This window comes from Prionailurus viverrinus, chromosome E1 (assembly GCF_022837055.1).
Source record: "Prionailurus viverrinus isolate Anna chromosome E1, UM_Priviv_1.0, whole genome shotgun sequence".
Classification (NCBI taxonomy): Eukaryota; Metazoa; Chordata; class Mammalia; order Carnivora; family Felidae; genus Prionailurus; species Prionailurus viverrinus.
In genome coordinates, this window is record NC_062574.1 from 51,542,313 (window position 1) to 51,561,218 (window position 18,906).

Consider the following 18,906-nt stretch of genomic DNA (forward strand, 5'->3'; position numbering starts at 1 on the left):
CCTGGAGGGTGTGGGTCCCTGAGTGCTGGCCACGCAAGGCCAAGGCTCAGGTTTGCCGAGACCCGTCCCCTTGGGTCTCCGGGACAGGCTGATCTGTGGGCCTTAAGCCTTTGTCAGAGCATCTGGCCTACTGGTGTGGACATAAGTGGCCCCACGCTCCTTCCTGGGCCTCTGGGCACACGGGACGCTGGGCATGGGGGTGCCGTGGGCATGTCGTGTGCTGGGGCAGGCACGAGCAGCTGGGGTCTGATGACAGCAGTGAGCCCTTTTGCCAGAAAACGGGAACCCCTGGGGCTCAGGGAGTCCTTCCCCCCACGGGCCTGTGGGCACGATGGTGTGGTGGCCTCAGCCCTGAGTCTCGCTCTGAGCTCTCTTGTCGAAATGGAACTTTAAGGGTCCAGCCGTGGCCCAGCAGATTGAGGCCGGTTGAGGCTTTGTCCGCTGGCCTGTGGCGCCACGTCCATCAGCCTGGAGAAGGGGCACAGGCCAGCTCAGCGAGCCCCAGGGCGCCGCTGGCTGCGGCCAGCGGGTCCCCCGTCACTGAACGCAACGCGGGCTTCCGATTTTGCTGTCCCTTCCCTGAATATCACGGCCGATCGCGTTCCTTCTGGTCTCCTGGGAGTAGTAGTTGCCGGCAGTGACAGCTGAGGGCCAAGAACTCCACTCTCATTCATGAGCCGTGGGGACCGACAGGGGCAGAGTCAGGTGTTTGAGAAACGTGGGAAAGCCACAGCGCGGCCATGTCGGAGGAGGTAAAGGGAGCCGTTTGTTCTTGAGTGCCCCTCCCCCACCTCTGAGTCACCGCCCGCTTTGGAGAGGAGACATATGTTCTGATCACTCTTGTCTTCTCGGATTACAGGGCTGTTCAGCCCAGGGTGACTAAATGGGAGCATTCTGTGGTCTTAAATGCTTTCAGCTGGGTGTTTCTATAGCACTGTCACCATAGCACCGCCAAGCCGGGAGCAGGAGAGGCGGGAGTAGAGAGCCGGCCACAGCGCCCACCTGCCCGCCTGCCCACGGCAGGGACAGGCTCGGGGCCATTTCCAGCAGCCTGTTGCTAAGTCGTCAGAAGTGTGGGGCCAGGCCGAGTTCTGTCCTCCACCGGGAGAGCCAGAGCGGCCTGGACCCTGTGGGTGGGGCGCCCTCCGCTCTTCCCCCACCCCTGGGGCGGGGGGGAGGGGGAGGGGAAGGTCCTTACTTGCCCAGATTTCCAGGGTCTGCCCCCCGGGAAGTTGTGGTCTCTCTCCGCCAGGGGCAGCATCCTGGGAAAGGAGAGCTGGCTGTCATTCCAGGAAGGAAGAGGCAGTCCCGCGTCCCCACTGACGAGGGATCTGCCCTGGGGCAGCTGGACAGCCCAGGGGCCCCGTGGCGGTGTAGCTCAGGAGGCTGTCCCGCCTGCTCCCCAGGACGCGTGGTCCCTGGGGGTGATGGCGTCTCCCGGGGCAGTGCCCTCCAGCTCAGTCCCGCTCCCCCTGAGGCCTACGCTGCCCCTGGCTGTTCACGGGGCTTGATGGAATAAATGGAAATCTTAAAAATAACCCCCCACTCCCTCCCCCCACGGGAGGCCACCAGACCCCGATAACGGGGCCAGCGCCCTGCACTGCACAGGCCCGGCCCTCGTGGAGAACACTGCTGTGAAAGAGGTACCACAGCCTAAAAACCCAGAAACCATCTGCAGGTGGGACAGCTGGCTCGAGGGGCCGCGGTTCGGAAGGAGCTGTCCTCAGCTGCGTGCTCAGGGCGAGCAGACCCAGGGGGCCCCGCGTCCCGGTTTCCGCGCTGTCCTGTGCTAACCGTTCACGGTGGCCCCTCTTTTTCTTCAGAGTCCCCGCTAGATGACAGCTGGCATGGAGGCCGGCGCTCTGGGCAGCCTCCCCTTGGGCCTCCCTTCACGAGGCTGCGTGCCGAACTCCGTGCTCTAGCTGTCACCGGGCATGGGCCTCCACGTGCCTGGCTCACCCCCAGCCCGCCGGCCTTGAAGGCCTGGCCGCTGCTGAGTTGGTGGGGACGCTAGAGCGGCCCCAGGGAGAGCAGGAGGTGGGGGCACGAGGGAGGTGGATTGGGGGTTTTCCTGGGGGTTAAACCCTGATCTCCTCCTGGAACCTTGCAGAAACTTCTCCTGAGGCTGCCCCCTTATGCAGCTCTCGGGCACTGGGCTGAGTCCCTGTGTGTGGAGTCGAGGAAGGGCTTGTGGGCTAGTGGAAGCCGGTAGGGTCACGGCAGCGTCCCTGACAGGCCCTGGGGGAGTGTGCATGGGACCTTCCAGGCGACATGAGCACTGGGTGCAGGGGGACGGGCGCCTCCCCTCCTGGTGCACACGCCCTTCCAGCCCCTTCCATCCAGCGGGTGTTGTCTCCTGGGCCTCTGCCCCCGCCCCCCGCCGCTCCTCCCTCACAGGCACCTCCCGGGGCCCCTAGAAGCGGGTGTGGGTGTGAGCAGTCCCCTTGGCAGGCACCCTCTTCCCGCAGTAGCCGGGTGGCATCTGAGGAATGGTACAGGGGAGCCTCGGCCGCCGTGTCCCCCACCCCCAGGGGCGCCGCACACCTGGAAGCCTCCCGGAAGCCGCCAGGCAGGGGAGGTCCCGCGGGAGCACGTTCCAGAACCGGAGGAGGCGTCCTGGGGCAGCCCTGAGGAACAGGGTGGAGGAGGGGAGAAGGGGGAGGAGGCGGCAGGGCTCGGGGAGTAGAGCAGCAAGCCCGCCAGGGGGGGCCTCTTACCTGTGTTCAGACTTTTCTCCCAGGCTGGCAGGGGTTTGCCATCCCGGTCCCCTCCCCTTTCCGAAGGGAGCCCCTTCTCCGCTGCAGAAGTCCCTCCCAGCTCCCTTCCTCTGCTTCTGTGCTCCCGGGGGGCGGGGGGGGGGGGGGGGGGGGCGCGGCCACGCTGCCACCCTGCAGGGGTCTCTGTAGCCCGGGGGTCTTTCCTGGAGCAGCCCCACCTCTGGCAAGAGCCATCCCGGGTTCCCTCAGTCCCACGGGCTGCAGGGCCCTGTGGCCATTTGGAGGGCTGAGGCCTACTCCTCAGGGCTGTGGCCTCCGTGGGGCTGGGGGCGACGGGCTGCCCATTTTGAGGCCATTTAAGCTGCCCTCGGCGTGGTGAGGTAGGCGGTCTGCGGGGCAGAGGGAACAGGCCCCTGGGTTTTGGTGGCCCGGACGGGCAGGCCTTGTCGTGGGGCGTCGTGGCTCCCTCACGCTGGCCGAGCCACGCCCACAGGCCGGTCCTTGCCCCCCCCCACACCCCCCACCCCCCCAGCTGAGCGAGGCTGGGAAGGGAGGCGGCGGCGGGAACAGCCTGTTCTGCTCACCTCCTCCGGTCGCCCACGTCAGCTCAGCACCGCCTACCCTCTCTGAGTCAGAGCCTGGCGGGGGGAGGCGCCCCTGGAGGCCGGGCTGGCCCCTGCCAGAGGTGGGGCTGCTCCAGGAAAGACCCCCGGGGGCTACAGAGACCCCTGCAGGGCAGCAGCGTGGCCGCGCCCCCCCCCCCTCCCGCCCCCCGGGAGCAGAGGAAGGGAGCTGGAAGGGACTTCTGCAGCCGAGAAGGGGCTCCCTTCGGAAAGAGCCCAGACCCCAGAGACCCCAACGCACGGACGCCCTGGAGAGGGCGCTGCGAACCCTGGCGGTGTGCGTCTGGGTGCTCCTGCCTCCCTGTGACTGCTGCTTGCAGTCCTGAGGGTGCTTTTCTGGAAGTTTCCAGCAAAATCGGAATGTTCCCGTGCGCCCCAGCATCAAACAGTGTCTCCTGCGTCCCCTGCCCACCCCCGCAGGGCCTGGGTGTCTCCTGCGCTTGCTGCCCACCTCTGCGGGGTTGGGTGTGGATTAGTCATTCTTGTGCACACAGTGCCCGGCGCGCTTTCCCGCTCCACTGTCAGGGTGGCTTTAGATGCTCGGAATCAGCACCCACAGGAGGTGCCACGCCGCCACCGGGTCCCACCGTGTGATCCGCCAGCACGGTCCCCACGTGTATGGCTGCTGGGGCACTGAGGGGACAGGGGTCGGCCAGACACAAGCTCCTGGGGGACAGAGGTGCCGTGGGCTGGGGGGCAGCCCTGGTGTCACTTCTGTCCTCACCCTCTTGGCTCGAGTGAGCTGTGGCCAAACCCCAGCAGTGGGCCGGTGGGAGGTGCCTCCACCCCTAGCTGAGCCTGACCCTGTGCCGTCCCCCCACGCTCTCTCCTGCCCCCCAGTACATTGACGCCATCAGCAACAAGCAGGGCGAGCTGGAGAACTACGTGTCGGACGGCTACAAGACCGCGCTCACCGAGGAGAGGAGGAGGTTCTGCTTCCTGGTGGAGAAGCAGTGTGCTGTGGCCAAGAACTCCGCCGCCTACCACTCCAAGGTGGGGCTGCTCGCGGCGCAGGGGCAGGGTCCTCGTGGGCTCAAGCGGACCAGCTCCCTGGCAGACATCGGGGGCCTGTCTGCCCGAGAGCTGTGATGACAGTAATTCTGTGCATTGAGGCTGTCCCCAGGGACAGCGTTCTGGTCAGAAAATTCCCAGGGTAAACGCTGCAGACGTTTTGAGGCCTTCCTCAGAAACTGTCAGCTGCTCTTTTAGGGACAGTGGCTCCAAAGGGTCTCCTCTGAGGAGGGCTAGGTCCTCGGGGAGGGCTACGGTGTGGGGAACTGCAGGCCAGCATTGTGCTGGGGGCTGGCCAGCCCCAGAGGCCACAGCCCCCCCGCCCCTTGCCCCCCCCCCCCTCCCAGGAACAGGCAGATTCAGAGGAGCCCCGTTCATAGTCCTTAATTCAGAGCCGGGGTGGGAACATATCTGTCCACTGGAACATTGCAGAGCATTCCAAGAGCTTTCCAAGAGCTCAACCGGTGTGGTGAGAAACCCCAGTTCACATCCTTTTCCCACAAAGGTGCCTGTGGGGCAGCAGGGTAAATGCACATTCACACACGTGTGCCGCATCTAAGACCTGCCCTCTGGTCCCCGCAGCTGGGCAGGAGGAGGTAGACGCCCCCCTCTGCCTGCCCGGGCCTACGCAAGGGCCTGTGCGCAGGTGCAAGGCAAGTACGGCGAAGACAGCTGGCGAAGAGAGCCGCGTCCCCTGTGGGAGCTGGGAAGGCTCCCCGGGGCAGCCTCGCCAGCAGGCTTTCCAGAGCAGGGGGGCCACCCCGGCCTCACTCCAGGCTGCGCTGTGGCGGACGTGTGCGCCCTCTGGTGGCCGTCTGGCGGTGTGGCAGGTCAGGGAGAGCGCGGGGACGGAGGGCAGGAAAGCCACGGTCCCCGGGGAGCTGGACCCAGCCCTCCCTAGCGGGTTTAGAGAGGCACAGAGGTTGGGGTACCAGGGCAGGACCTCCCAGGCGCTTCCCAGTAGCAGGCCACCGGGCGCCTCCTACAGACAGAGCTGTTGTCACCGGTTGGGAGCCCCAGCTGGCCAGCCACCTTAGGTGTGGAGCCCTTCTGAGGGTCACACGCTGAGCCTGGGGTTGCCCCCATTGGTGCCAGGCCCCTGTTGGCCCGCCTTGTCACCACCACCCAGAGCTGTCACCCATTTATGTCAGCCGGGGTCCAGAAGCACTTTGGGCCTGTGGTGGTCCCACGCAGCAGCAGCCCCAGATGTGTGAGCCAACAGACAGCCATGTTCAGTCAAACTTTATTTGTGAATCACCCGGCCAGCCCTCAGGCCTTGGCCCGTGGGTCCCTGGTTCAAACCAGCAGGCGGTGGAGGGCAGGATCTGCTCACAGGGGCCATTTTCCAGCTTCCTCCAGCTCACCCCACAGACGCCCCCTCCCTCCCAGACACAGGTCAGAAGTGGGAGGGCGAGTGGGGAGAGGCAGTGACGACAGCTGCTTCGTGGGTCCCGGAGACAGCCGTGGCCCTGAGCTGAGGAGCACTGCCCCCAGGAGCTCCAGGCTCTGCATGGGACTCAGGTTATGGCGTCGGCTGCGGGTCAGGTGGCCCATAGCGGCCACAGTGGCCCCCCGGCCCTGGACCTGCCCGTGTATTAGGCACAAGGCCCCAGATGGGCTACAGGGAGCCACAGGCTGCTGGCTGTCCCTCCCATGCTGGGACTCCTCACTACTCCATCCTTTGTTGGGGCCCTGCATTTGTGGGGCTGGCTGGGCCCCGGGCACACCCCGGTGCACACCAAAGGGACATCTGGGCTCTTGGGCCCCTGGGTGCGGGGGCAGGAACCCCTAGCACCCTGCGTCTCCCAAGTGCCGTCGGACGGGACCCTGCCTTCCGCATCCTCCCCGTAGCCTGGCGTGACTGCAGCTAGGCCCTGGGTGCTCTGTCCCTTTGCCATCACGGCTCCCACCGTGTCCTTTTACCACCTGGTTTCTGGCCCTGGGGTGCCCCGGGGTGACACTCTTCCCAGGACTTCACGGTTGCCCGTGGAGGCTCTGCCCATTTCATGCCTGAGTGTGAGCCACTGTCCCTCTTTCTTTCTTTGGGGGTCCCTGCCCCCGTTGGACCTTGGTTTCATCGCAGCCCCAGTGGCCCCTTCAGTACACGGCTCACTGCAGCATACCAGCCTCTCTCCCGGGTCGGGGTCAGGGACTCACAGGTGGCCCATCTGGCTGTGAGTCACCACCTGGTGAAGAGCAGCCCTTAGCCTTAGACAGGTGACCCCACCTGGGGTGGGACGCGTCTCCAGGGGGCCGCGTCCAAGGTGAGCGTGGCCCGGCGGGGCGGCACCCCCCCCCCCGCCCCGCCCCCGCGTGTGCCCAGCCACAAGCCTGCGGCCGGCCCTGACCCCTCCCTGCTTCCTCTGCTCCAGGGCAAGGAGCTGCTGGCACAGAAGCTGCCGCTGTGGCAACAGGCCTGCGCCGACCCCAACAAGATCCCGGAGCGTGCGGTGCAGCTGATGGCCAGCAGCAACGGCTCCGTCCTCCCCAGCGCCTTGTCGGCCTCCAAGTCCAGCCTGGTCATCTCAGACCCCATTCCGGGGGCCAAGCCTCTGCCGGTGCCCCCTGAGCTGGCCCCGTTTGTGGGGGTGAGTCCACAGCTTCCTGGGTGTGAGAAGACGGCCCCCACCCCTTGCACCTGGGGCGCCCTCACCAGGGTGAGGGGTCTCCACGCCGGCCTTACCTGACCGGGCCCTCCCGTGACGCCGCCCCCCCCCCCCTTCTCAACAGCGGCTGTCCGCCCAGGAGAGCGCGCCCGTCATGAATGGCGTCTCGGGCCCTGATGGCGAGGACTACAGCCCCTGGGCCGACCGCAAGGCCGCCCAGCCTAAGGCCTCGTCCCCACCACAGTCACAGAGCAAGCTGAGCGACTCCTACTCCAACACGCTCCCCGTGCGCAAGAGCGTGACTCCGAAAAACAGCTACGCTGCCAGTAAGGGCTCGGACGTGTCCCTGGTTGTACCGCGCCCCGCGGGGAGGTGGGGAAGGTCTCCAGAACCCCGGGCACGTGTGCTCCTGTGCAGCACCCCTGGGCCCGCTTGGAGATACCGTCCTGGGCCCTCGGGCTTCGCCCGGCCCTCCTCGTTGTCTCTGGCAAGCCGCAGGCCGTGACCGCGATAGGTGGGGCCGTGCCGGGGCGCCATCGGCTCAGCCTGTGATGGCAGCATGCGGGTGACGTCCGACCGGGCTGTGATGGACAGTGGGATGCCCCCACCCCCGCCACTGCCCGGGTCCCGGGACTGTGCCTCCCCATCCTGTGGCCAGCGCCCTGCCCCTGCCCCTTCCCCCAGCCCGTGAGCGCCTCCTGATGACGGATGGGAGAGCTGAGGCCAGGCTCCGGCCCGGAATCCCTGCAGCTGGTGGGCGGCGGTCCGGGGCCGGATCCTTCCTGAGTCTCTGTCCAAATGGCCCTGGAGGCTGGCGAGCGTCCCCTCCAGGCCCCCCTGGGGCCTTCTAGCATCTCGCCACCAGGCGGCCGAGCCGACAGGCGTGCGGTCAGTCCCCTCACTCCTGCCCTGTCGTCCCGCAGCTGAGACCAAGACCCTGCCCCGCTCCAGCTCCATGGCAGCCGGCCTGGAGCGCAACGGCCGCATGCGAGTGAAAGCCATCTTCTCCCACGCGGCCGGGGACAACAGCACCCTGCTGAGCTTCAAGGAGGGCGACCTCATCACCCTGCTGGTGCCCGAGGCCCGTGACGGCTGGCACTACGGGGAGAGCGAGAAGACAAAAATGTAAGTGTCCGTAGGCCGGGCCCTCCCCGCCAGCCGTCGGTGCCTCTCGGGCCCCTGGGACTCTGATGAGCTCAGGGACACCCCCTCCTGACCCTGCAGCCTCCGGAGGTCCTGGTGGCTCTGGCTCCCTCCCAGCCTGATTATCCCACCGTGGGCCTTCAGTCGGAAAATCTTTGTGGCGCAGACGTGACCACGTCTCAGAACCACAGCCTCCCATCTCTTGCCAGCCCGTCACCCTGACTGCCCACGTCACCCACTTGGCCCGGGGCCCGCACACGCACACCGCGGCCCGTCTGGCGCCTTCCCTGCTGTCGGGTGTACGGCTTCCCAGTTGGCCGTCAGCCCCAAAGCCTTCTGCTGTCCCCAAGTCCGTTTCGATCAGCCTTTGTGCTGGGTTCTAGAAGCCACACAGTCACGTTTTGGGAGCTGCGTCCTCACGGCCTCACTGAGCACATCGTGCAGAGGCTGCACCAGCATCCCACATTCACTGCGCCTCAGGACCGCCTGGCCAGGTGCTGCCCCTTCCCCACCCCCCCACCCCCACTGTCATCCAGATGTTTCTGGATGCGGCTGTTGGTGGCGTGGGAGGCTCCCATCCCGGAGCAGAGTCAGCCCTGACGTTTCGTCAGCCCCCAGGCAGCCACACCATCTTGGGAGGGGGCAAGGAGGAACAGGGAAATCGGTAGGGAGCCTCAGTCCCGGACACGGTACCCGTCTCCCCCCGCCAGACAGCTTCTCGGGTGTCAGCGCCCCCGCTCAGGTGGCTGCCTGTGGCTGAGCGGCCAGAGACCAGCCCTGCCCAGGGGTCCCCAGCCTCCCGTCCAGTGGCTCGTATGAGCTCCCTCTGCAGACGGTCGCAGCCCGGCGGGGACCCTGGGGGCCAGAACCCCTCGCCCCCCCCAGCACCCCCCCTCCCCCCCCCCCGCCCCCATGCCGGCAGCCCGGCCCTGGAGCCTTCTCACCCCCCCCGCCCCCCCCCCATGCCGGCAGCCCGGCCCTGGAGCCCTCTCAGCACCCCCCCCCCGCCCCCATGCCGGCAGCCGCCCTGGAGCCCTCTCACCCCCCCCCGCCCCCCCCCCCATGCCGGCAGCCCGGCCCTGGAGCCCTCTCACCCCCCCCGCCGCCCCCCATGCCGGCAGCCCGGCCCTGGAGCCCTCTCACCCCCCCCCCCCATGCCGGCAGCCCGGCCCTGGAGCCCTCTCACCCCCCCCGCCCCCCCCCATGCCGGCAGCCCGGCCCTGGAGCCCTCTCACCCCCCCCCCCCATGCCTGCAGCCCGGCCCTGGAGCCCTCGCACCCCCCCCCGCCCCCCCCCCATGCCGGCAGCCCGGCCCTGGAGCCCTCTCACCCCCCCCCCGCCCCCCCCCCCATGCCGGCAGCCCGGCCCTGGAGCCCTCTCGCCCCCCCCCCGCCCCCCCCCCCCGCCATGCCGGCAGCCCGGCCCTGGAGCCCTCTCACCCCCTCCGCCCCCCCCCCCCATGCCGGCAGCCCGGCCCTGGAGCCCTCTCACCCCCCCCGCCCCCCCCCCATGCCGGCAGCCCGGCCCTGGAGCCCTCTCGCCCCCCCCCCCCCCCTGCCGGCAGCCCGGCCCTGGAGCCCTCTCACCCGGCCTTGTCTTCCAGGCGGGGCTGGTTTCCGTTCTCCTACACCCGGGTTCTGGACAGCGACGGCAGCGACAGGTTGCACATGAGGTGAGTGTGCCGGCCCCGGCCGCTGGCCCCTCGCTCCACAGAGGCTGCCGTGAGAGCAGGGCACTGCGGGGGCACCTCTGCGGGCGGGCCCCCGCGCTCTGCTCACGGTGCTGCCCCCACGGCCCGCACGGAAGTGTTTGAGGCGCCTGGGGTGTGTGGGTGCAGGGTGCTCTGTGAGGAAGGGTCTGCGGGCCTCGGGGGTCACCCGGCGCTGGGTGGGGCGGGGGTCGCCGAGGGGCTCACGGGCTGCGGGACGTCCCTCCCGCCGCCCCTCCGGGCCCCGTCCACCGGCTCAGGGAGGCCGAGGCCTCCGTAGGGGGCCCAAGGGAGGCGGGGGAGGTGGAGGGCCAGAGGGGGGCCGGGGCGGCCGGGCCCCTAAGCACCACCCCCCCTCCCCCCACAGCCTGCAGCAGGGAAAGAGCAGCAGCACGGGCAACCTCCTGGACAAGGAGGAGCTGGCGCTGCCACCGCCCGACTACGGCACGTCCTCGCGTGCCTTCCCTGCCCAGACGGCCGGCACCTTCAAGCAGAGGCCCTACAGCGTGGCTGTGCCTGCCTTCTCCCAGGTGAGCGCCACAGCAGGGTGGAGGGGGGCCCGAAGGGGCGACCGGCGGGCACCCTCTACAGACGCGGGGCTCTGATGAAGGCACGGCGGCCCCTCTGCCTGCCCTGCCCTCCGCCGGGGCGGTGGTGGCGGCCATGACGCTGCCCCGGACCCCAACTCTCGGGAGGAGCCTGGGTGTCGGCGAGGAGCCCCGTCTTCGAGGCGGTCGGGCTTCGGCAGTCGTGGGTCCGTGTGGATGTGAGCACCTGCCCTTGAGACCTGTGCTGTGGCCAGAACCTTTCCGTGTGCGTCTGGGTCTCTGGAGACAGGACCAGGCACTCATGCCCAGGCCGCCCAGGCCAGAGGCAGGAGGGCAAGGCTTGGGTCCCTTGTAGAGCCCCTGGAGGGCGTGATGTTGGTCTCAAAGCCCAGGTGGGACTGGGGTGTGGCTGTGGAGGGTGCTGCTGGGCCCCCCACCGCTCTGTCTGGGGAGGCTCACAGGGTTGGAGGAGCCCAAGGCTTCTCGAACATTTGCTGTGGCTGTGGTGGGAACAGGGGCCAGCAATGCGTTCTGGGTCCCAATGTCCAGGATTGAGCCCCAGCTTAAGGGTCAGCGTGCCCCCACCCCCCTTGCCCCGGACAGCTGCAGGGAGGAGAAGAAAAGTTTTTCTAAGATCTGGGCAGCATGAGTGAAAACCAAGGATCTGGGTCGACGGAGGCTGTGGTGAGCGGTGTCGCGGGTGGGTGGGGCCCAAGAAGGGCCGCGCCCAGCCCCGTCCCGAGCAGCCTCGCCCCTGTGAGGGGGGTATAACTGTCACGAGCCGGGCGAGGTTGTTGCCCTCGAGAAGCTCACTGTCGCACAGCGAGAACGTGTAGTTTGAGATTAGGTGGTGGGAAGCGCCAGACTGGGGAGGTGTGGCTAAGGCCCTTGGATGGAACCTTCCAGAGAAGGTGATACTGGGGCTGGCGCTCAGGGAGAGGCCGATCCAGCCTGGGAGAGGCACGGCACCCCGGAGTCACCAGGCCAGCCTGCCCCATGCGGCCCCACCTGGGCCCCCCGCCCCCACAGCTGGCTGGGCCCAGGAGGGTGTGGCCCTGCTCCTCCCACCTCCTGCTCTCTGGGTGTGGTTTTGGCCCTGAGACAGCTAACACCCCTTGACGGCCCTAGGCCAGGTGGCAGAGATGTGGTGGCTGACCAGCCCCCGTCCCTCAGCCCCACACCCCCGAGACCAGAAGCCACAGCCGGTGTCTGGGGCTGCAGGAGCCTGCTCGGCCTTGCCAGGCTCGCTTTCCTGCCCAGCCATCACCCCTCCCCGCAAGTGGCACCGGTTCCGTCCCTGGCGTGGCCCCGCTACCTGCCCAGAGGCTTCTATGCAGCCCCAACCTCACCTGCTTTGGTGCTCCTATTAGGTAACCTGCAGGTGTCCTGGGGCCCCGGCCCACTCACCTCGGGAGCCGTGTGTGGGAGGGGCCAGCACCTGGACTGTCTGTGTGTGCCTGTGAGCGTGAGCTCATGTGATCCCGTGATCTGCCGCTGGCCAGATGAGGAGATGCCCCCACGCGCTTGGGAGGTCACCGCTGTGCACGTAGGAGGGGCCCTCCGTGCCCTCGGCTACGGGCAGCGCCTTGCCCTGCAGACCCCACTTCGCCCCCAGAACCCCCAGCCTGACCTGTGTTGCTGTTTCTCCCCAGGGTCTAGACGACTACGGAGCGCGGGCTGTGAGCAGGTAAGGGCCTTTCACGTGTGTCCTGGGGCGCTGGCGTGGGGGGAGCTGGTCCCTCTCACGTGCCCTCCGGGGCCAGCTCCGCGAGATCGGGCTGCAGACTGTGGAGGCCCCTCTCCGGGGCCTCTCTGAGCCACGGGGTTCGCGGGGCAGTCGCGCACGGTCCTGGGAGGTCGCCTTCATGCTCTCACCCCTGGGTCGGTGGGAGCGGGCCCTCCACCGCGGGAGCCTACCTGCTTCTGTGCCCACCACGGCCCCTGAGCTCCCAGCCTTCCAGGAAGCCCCTCAGCCGGGTTCTGTCGCGCCCCCCTCTTCCTTCCTGGTGGCCAGGCCTGCGTCGGCCAGCGGGGTGCGGCCCGCCCCTGGGCTCATCTCCCCAGAACCAGCCCAGGCCGTCCCGTCCCCCCCACCTGGGCTCGGCCCGCGTCCCGCCTTTCCTCCAGGGCCGGGCAGCCGGCCGACCCCGAACCGTGGGCAGAGCCGCGGCAAGAGAGGCGTGCGGCCTGGCAGTGTCCTGTGCTTTGTCCCACAGCGGCAGCGGCACGCTGGTGTCCACAGTGTGAGGACGCTGACCATGGGCGGCCGCCGCTCGGAAGAGTCCCCCCCATCTGTGTGGTCTCCATCGGTTCTCTCCTCTGCTCTCGTTGGTTTGTTCTCGGGTTGTTTTTCTTTCCCACCCGCCCTCTCCCGCCTTTTGGTTGGTGACCCCAGACTCTGAGATCCCCCAGGGTCCATGGTGCTGCCCCACCTCTGCTCCCCGTGTTTACACGCCCCCGCCCCCGTGTGCCCGCCGGGCAGGAGCTGCCGGCGGGGCAGCGGGGGCAGGGCGTCCTTGCCTCTGCTCCGCGTCTGCCGTGTTCACGATGCACTGTCCCCTTTTGGAGGCTCACCAGGAGCCAAGTCTAAAGTTTGAAGAAAAAGAAAAATCTAAAAAAAAAAAAAAAAGAAAAGAAAAGACAAGAAAAAAAAGAAAAAAAAGAAAAAAAGCAAAGAAAAACCGGAAAAGGACTCTTCTTTCCTGAACCACAAAAACATATGCATGGACTCCGCTGTACGTACTGTTATTCTGCATCTGACTCCCCCAGCGGACGCTGGCATCTGCCAGGAAAGGGAAGGTGCCGGGAGCTCCCGGAGGTCGCGGCCCCGCGGGCGCCCTTCCGAGGGCCGCGCGCACCCACGGAGGGGCTCGTGCCCGGCTCGGGGGGCCTCCTGAGGAAGCTGGCCGCTCCTGTGAGGGAGGCCACGGCCCCCGGCCCCCACCCGGCCCAGCAGGCCGGGCCCCTGAGCGCTTCCTTCGCCTCGGCCACCGTCGGAGGGTGTACAGAGTCCAGAGCGAGGGCGTGTGGCCTCCCCCGGCGCACTGGCGGGGCGGGGGGTGGGGAGCAGGCGCCGCCCGGCCACACTCGGACATTCCAAAGACCTCCAGAGACCACCCCCACCCCCACGTGTCCTGGAAACCGCTTCACAGCCTCGTGAGGGAGTCTCGGCCCCCAGGCTGCACCGGGCAGGGTGCGGGGCTGGCCCTCCCCGGGGAGGGCGGCTTTGGGCCCCCCCCCCCCGCCCGCCCGCGCCCGCCGCCTGGGGGAAGCGGGCGGTCCCCGCCCCCCGACCTCCCCGAACACTCTCGTCTTTTTGTGTGTCTTGCTGACCAGAAACAGACACGCTGGGCCCAGTGGCCTCTTCACACCCCGAGTCTGGGAAGTGAGCGAGGGCACGGCCCCGCTTGGCCCTTCCGCCGAGGGAGCCCCTGTGAAGCTGTGGACGCTCCTTTTTCTGATGTGATTTAACAAAACCCTCCGCCCGCTCTCGTGTGGACTAGTGTTTGTGAGAGAAGCCGCTCGAGACACAGACGGACCCGTTTTCTATTTGAGGAAAAAACAAAGCCAGAACATGGACCCGTGTGAACAGCCTTCCGTGTTGGTGTTCTTGTTTTGCTCACAGCTCTCAAATCCAGGGGATTCCATGCTCAATGGATGAATGTAGACACAAAACTGCAAAACTTGTATGAACATGTAAAGTGCTGAAAATATTTTTCCTGTTTTCTTTCCTCTTTTTTTTTTTTTAAACTCTGAATTGTGCCCTGTACCGCAGTTGTTTGAATAAAAGTTTTATTTATTGCACTGAGCTTGGCGTGGCGCCTCCTTCCAGGTCCACCGCGTGGGATCGGGACCGCGCGCGGGGCCTGGCCGCCTCGGCCGGCCGGCCTCCACAGAGTGACCGAGGCACGCCCCTCTCGGGTCCTGGGCCGCGTGGGGGGGGGGGGGGCACCTGCCCGCAGGCTCGCCCCTCTCTTCCCGGCAGCCACGGGACAGCGCTGTCCCCCACGGCCGGGTCTAACGCTCCTGGCGGGTCCTCTGGCCCCAGGTGTCTCCCCACGTCCCCCTCGGGGGACGCAGACCCCTTTTCCGCACCCACCTGCCCCAACTGAGCCCTTGTGTTTCCTTGCAGCGCCGATGTGGAAGTGGCCAGGTTCTGAGCCGCCCCTGACTAGAGTTAGTAAGTTGCCCGGCTTTCTCACGCTGGCCGGTCTGCCTTCCCAGCGGCTCTGCAGACCCTGCGGCCTCGGCCCTGGCAGGCGGGGACGGGGCGCGGGGGTCTGCCGAGCCTGCCTCTGCTCTGGGCTCTGGGCTTTCGCTTCCCCTTGGATCGCTCCTCGGGCTCTGGGACTCGCTGCCTCTGTCTGGAAGCTTGTGGTCCTGACTGGCTGCCCCCGCTGCACCCCAGCACCCACGGCACCTCCCTGCACCGCTGGCCTGGTCCGGCCCCGGCCCTCTGCCTCGGTTTCTCTCTACGGGGCGCTTCGGCCACAATCAGGGTGAAGCCCGGTGATCGGCTGTGAGGCCAGCTCTGGGCTCCTTTGGCTGAGCGTCCCCTCGGGCCGCGCCTGTGGGTGTGGGTGTGAGCCCAGCCTGGACGGCTCCCTGGTTGGTGAGCCCTGCAGCCCCTCGGGGGCTGGGGAGATCTGGGTGGGCCTCGGGGACGGTGCCATGGCTCGTGCCCACGTGACGGCCTCAGGCACGCCGGAGCAGGAGCACGTGCCTGGGCCGCTGGGGCAGGTGGATATACGGTGGCCCTGGTGCCCGCTTTGCCTGGACTCGCATGTGCCCCAAGGGGCGCCAGGAGGCTGCACCAGGCTTTCTAGATCGGGCCTGCACCACCGCGTGTGGGTGCCCTTGTGGGCCTGCTACAGCCAATCCTGTGACGGCCCTTTTCTCTCCGCCCTGGGACAGCCAGCACCCTGGGCCCCGGGCCTCGGTCAGGGTGGCGGTGCCGCCCATCTGTCTCTGCCCCCGCCACCCCAGGACCCTGGCACCTGCGTCCTTTGTAGCAGATGGTGCTCACCGGACCCCACTGGGCACCAGTGACGCGGCCCCTCCAAGGGGTCCTGGACTCCCTCTCCTTTCACTGTGTCTGAGCTACGGTGTGAGGAGTTTCTGGAAGATTCTGGAGACCAGTGCTCCTGGAATTTGAGGGCAGGGTGAAAATGCCTTCGCTGCCTCTCGATTCCCCTTCTTCCAGGATGCAGAGAGGCTTCCGTTTCCACCCCCCCCCCAACGCCCCACCTCTGCCCCTGCCGCCCCCATCGCTCTGAGCTGCAGGCCTGGCCTCTGCCTGGGACCACGTCCCCCGGTGTAGGACGGGGCCCTGGGGGCACGGTGGGCATCAGCACAGCGCCACCAGCCAGCTTCCCAGCCGCAGAATCAGCCTGGCTCCAAGATTCGACTGGGGGTGCGGTGCCAAAAGCACCCTGGGTCGGTCAAAGCACCCTGACCAAGCCTGCCTGAGGTGTGGCCCTGGGGGAACCCAACGACAAGGATCCGATCCCAGAAGGGCCGAAGTCCTGAAGGCATGGCAACCACTTTGGTCTCAGAGGAGGAAATTCAGGAGGAAGTGGAAATGCACCCCGGCCGCTCCTTCACTCTGCTCCAGGATCACCGAAGGACGGAAACCGTACCCTGTAAGGAGACGCGGCTGTTCCCAGCTGACCCGGTTCTCGCTCAGTTGGTGGATTCGGAACAATTACAGGCGACTCCCTAAACCCTCGGCATAGCACTTCCCTCGAGGTTGGAATGGAAAGGCACTCGGCCCTCCTTGGGCTGCAGGGTTTGCAGGCGGGGGCTGTGGGCTCAGGACCCCGCGATGCCCCCAAAGGCTGCCCCTTGAATGCAGCGCCGGACCCGCCGGGGGCTTCAGCCTGCCCTGCCTGCGGGAGGAGCCTGGACGGCTCCTGTGGCCTCTGCTCGGTTCCGTCCGCTGAGCTTGCTTACGTCTTGGTGGTTTGCTGCCGGGGGTCCACCCCTGGCAAGCACCCCAGGCGGGGACAAATGTCTCCGGTGCCAGGGTCTGAACTTAGTCCTGTTTTGCCATCTTGGTGTTGACCCGCCCAGGGTCGCACTGACACCCTCCCGTTCTTCACAGAAGGTGGTAGGCACCCTAGACGGCCCCACCCAGGGGCCTCTGGTCGGGGCTGGGCTGGGCGCAGCTGCAGGGGGGGGAGGCCGGGGGCGTCTTCAGCCCGCAGTGTTGATGGTGCGTGCTCCCCGCTCACCCTGTTTGGGGGAAGATGAAGAAAGTGGGGCTCAGAGGCCAGACACCGTCTTGTGGGGAGGCCTGTCTGGCTGTGCTGCTGCCCCGACCCACCTGGCCTGACCCCTCTGTACTGGCCCCAGCCAGCACAGGAGCTGCCCTCCCTCCCCAGGCTTAGGGCCTGAGCTCCGTCCTCGGCTCGGTCCCCAACTCCAGATGAACAAGATTGGCCGAGTTCCAGCCCCCCAGGGCATCTGCCTTGAACCCGGCTGGGAACAGCCAAGGCCCGGAGCCTTCCTTCAGAACCAGAGTCTAGGCAAGGTGGCAGTCAGGGCACGGGCCACCGCCCTGTCCTGGGGGCGGATGTCACTGGTCACAGGAGACTTGGTCTTGGGAGCTTCCAGGCGGCCAAAAAGCCGAAACTCGTCTGTACGCATCAGCGGAACAGCACCAGAGCGCACGGAGGAGCCTGAGGCCCCACGTGGGGCTGCAAGCGGCCTCGAAGCCAGGGGTCGATGACTCAGAGGACAGTCGTAAGCAGTGTGCCCACACAGGACTCTCAGCCATCATCCCGGAGACGGAGACAGAGACCTCATTCGCCAAGAAGTTAGCTAGTGTCTGCGGCTGCTCCTCTTAAAAGTTCAGCCCCAAGTGTCTCAGTTTTTTAGAAAACACAGGGAGGTGCCCCCGCCCCAGCGCTCTCCCTGGCACTGGACAGAGCGCCTGCCCGCCCCGTGGACACCAGCCCAGCTGCGCCAGAGGCAACTCCGGCCCCAGGTAACGGCTGCAGAGCCGAGCGCTTCGCCGGGAGTGCGGTCCTGTCCGTGCCGGCCCTCCGTGTCCCACGTGCCATCTGTGCCGTCACCCCCAGCCCGCTGTCCCGTGCTGTCCCTGCCCAGGCGGGTCCTCCGGGCCGGGTGCCGGCGTCCGCTGTGCTCATCTCGTCCCATCTCCACCTCTTGTCTGGCGCGTTTCATCTGTCCGTCAGCTGTGGCCTCGGGGGTCACCCCCCGGGTGACAGGTGGCTGAGCCCTCGCCCGCCCCTGCTGGCCTCCTTGCTGCCAGTGTGCGTGCACCCCCGTGTGTCGTCTTGGCGTGGGGCGGGTCTGCACCCAGCCACCTTCTGGGAGCCCGGGACGCATGGGCCGGGTTTGTGTGCGCTGAACTGTCTGTGTCTGTCGATGGCGTGTCTTTAAAAATGGGTCCGCCGCTGCCCTTGGGCCGATGGGAGGCGCCTCCTTGGCCTTGTGGGGCGGCTCACGAAACCTGGATGCAGGCCCGTTCAGGGCTCAGGTTGCAGAGAAGGAACCATCCTGTGGCTCGGTGGCCCCACGGCCCCCACCCGCCCCATGAGGGTTGACGGCCGCAGATGGGGCGCACTGGCGGCCAGCGAGCACCCTTCCCAGGCTCCCCCGAGCGGCCTCCACTGTCCACCTGCTCTGAGCTCAGAGGCTGGGCCATCGGGGTCCAGGCCGGTGCCATCCGCAGGGCTGGGGGCCCCCCGGGCGTAGGGCAGCCCAGGACGGCACTGCGCCCCCACAGTGCCCCTCCCACACTAAAACCCCTCTTCTCTCCTTTTTCAGGAATCCCTTCGCCAACGTCCAGCTGAAGCCGACAGTGACCAACGACAGGTCCGCCCCCCTCCTCAGCTGATGGCCAAGTCCCCACCGCTGCCCGCCAGGACCCTCCTGCCCTGCCTGCCCACGCACAGAACCTCTTTTGTAACAATCTGCGTGGTCCCCATTTAGAGAATTTTCTCCTTCACCTGCCTGGCTCTGCCCCCACTGGAGTCTGGCCTGGGCTGGACCCCGGCTGTCTTCGGAGGTGGCCCCCGGGCCGTGGCTGAGGAGAGTGGGGCCGACAGTGGCCCCCGCTCGTGCAGGGAGGGACGCTCCACCAGCCCCACGTGTCTGGTCAATAAACAGGCTGCCCCACACGTGCCCGCTCGTGCTCTGTCAGCCCCAGGGGGTGGGAGGCCTGGGACAGAGGACGTGGGAGAGGCCGCCACCGTCTTCGCAGCACAGATTTATTCTGAGCCCTCGACTGTGGCTCTCCTGGGCCCCGCTCCCACTGGCAGTGCTGGGGGACCCCTCCATGCCCCCCGCACTCCCGTCCAGAGCTGGCTGCTGGCCCCCAGCTCTCTTCCCTGTCCCTGGAGTGAACAGCAGGCCGCACGGCCGGGGACGCCCTCTGCGCCCCAGCTGCTTTGTGCGGAGATCCGCGTCGTTTATGTCCGTGGCTGAACTACAGCGCAGTGACTGGCCTTGGGGCCAGGCACCCCCAGCTGACAAGTTCCAGGCAGCAGTCACCCCTCCCCGGCCCTTGAAGGAGGGAGGGCC

The 18,906-nt window shown here is 67.3% G+C and overlaps 1 protein-coding gene across 9 annotated transcripts in view; it reads left to right on the top strand.

Moving 5' to 3' along the window:
• BAIAP2 (BAR/IMD domain containing adaptor protein 2) overlaps nucleotides 1-18,503 on the top strand; it is a 63,464-nt gene extending 44,961 nt beyond the window's left edge. Inside the window, exons 7-16 of one of the 9 annotated variants that reach the window (XR_007146847.1) lie at nucleotides 4,181-4,333; nucleotides 6,724-6,939; nucleotides 7,082-7,283; nucleotides 7,881-8,082; nucleotides 9,704-9,772; nucleotides 10,176-10,338; nucleotides 12,009-12,043; nucleotides 14,489-14,536; nucleotides 15,271-17,344; nucleotides 18,151-18,503. Coding sequence is in view for 5 of the 9 variants with exons in the window: in XM_047832717.1 (XP_047688673.1) it covers nucleotides 4,181-4,333; nucleotides 6,724-6,939; nucleotides 7,082-7,283; nucleotides 7,881-8,082; nucleotides 9,704-9,772; nucleotides 10,176-10,338; nucleotides 12,009-12,043; nucleotides 18,151-18,220 (1,110 nt within the window). In the remaining 4 variants the exon portion in view is untranslated. Of the gene's footprint in view, nucleotides 1-4,180; nucleotides 4,334-6,723; nucleotides 6,940-7,081; nucleotides 7,284-7,880; nucleotides 8,083-9,703; nucleotides 9,773-10,175; nucleotides 10,339-12,008; nucleotides 12,044-12,572; nucleotides 14,165-14,488; nucleotides 14,537-15,270 lie in introns of those variants that run through there. The other 8 variants (XR_007146849.1, XR_007146848.1, XR_007146850.1 and 5 more) reach the window with 8 other exon arrangements.
• The last annotated feature ends 403 nt before the right edge of the window (nucleotides 18,504-18,906 follow it).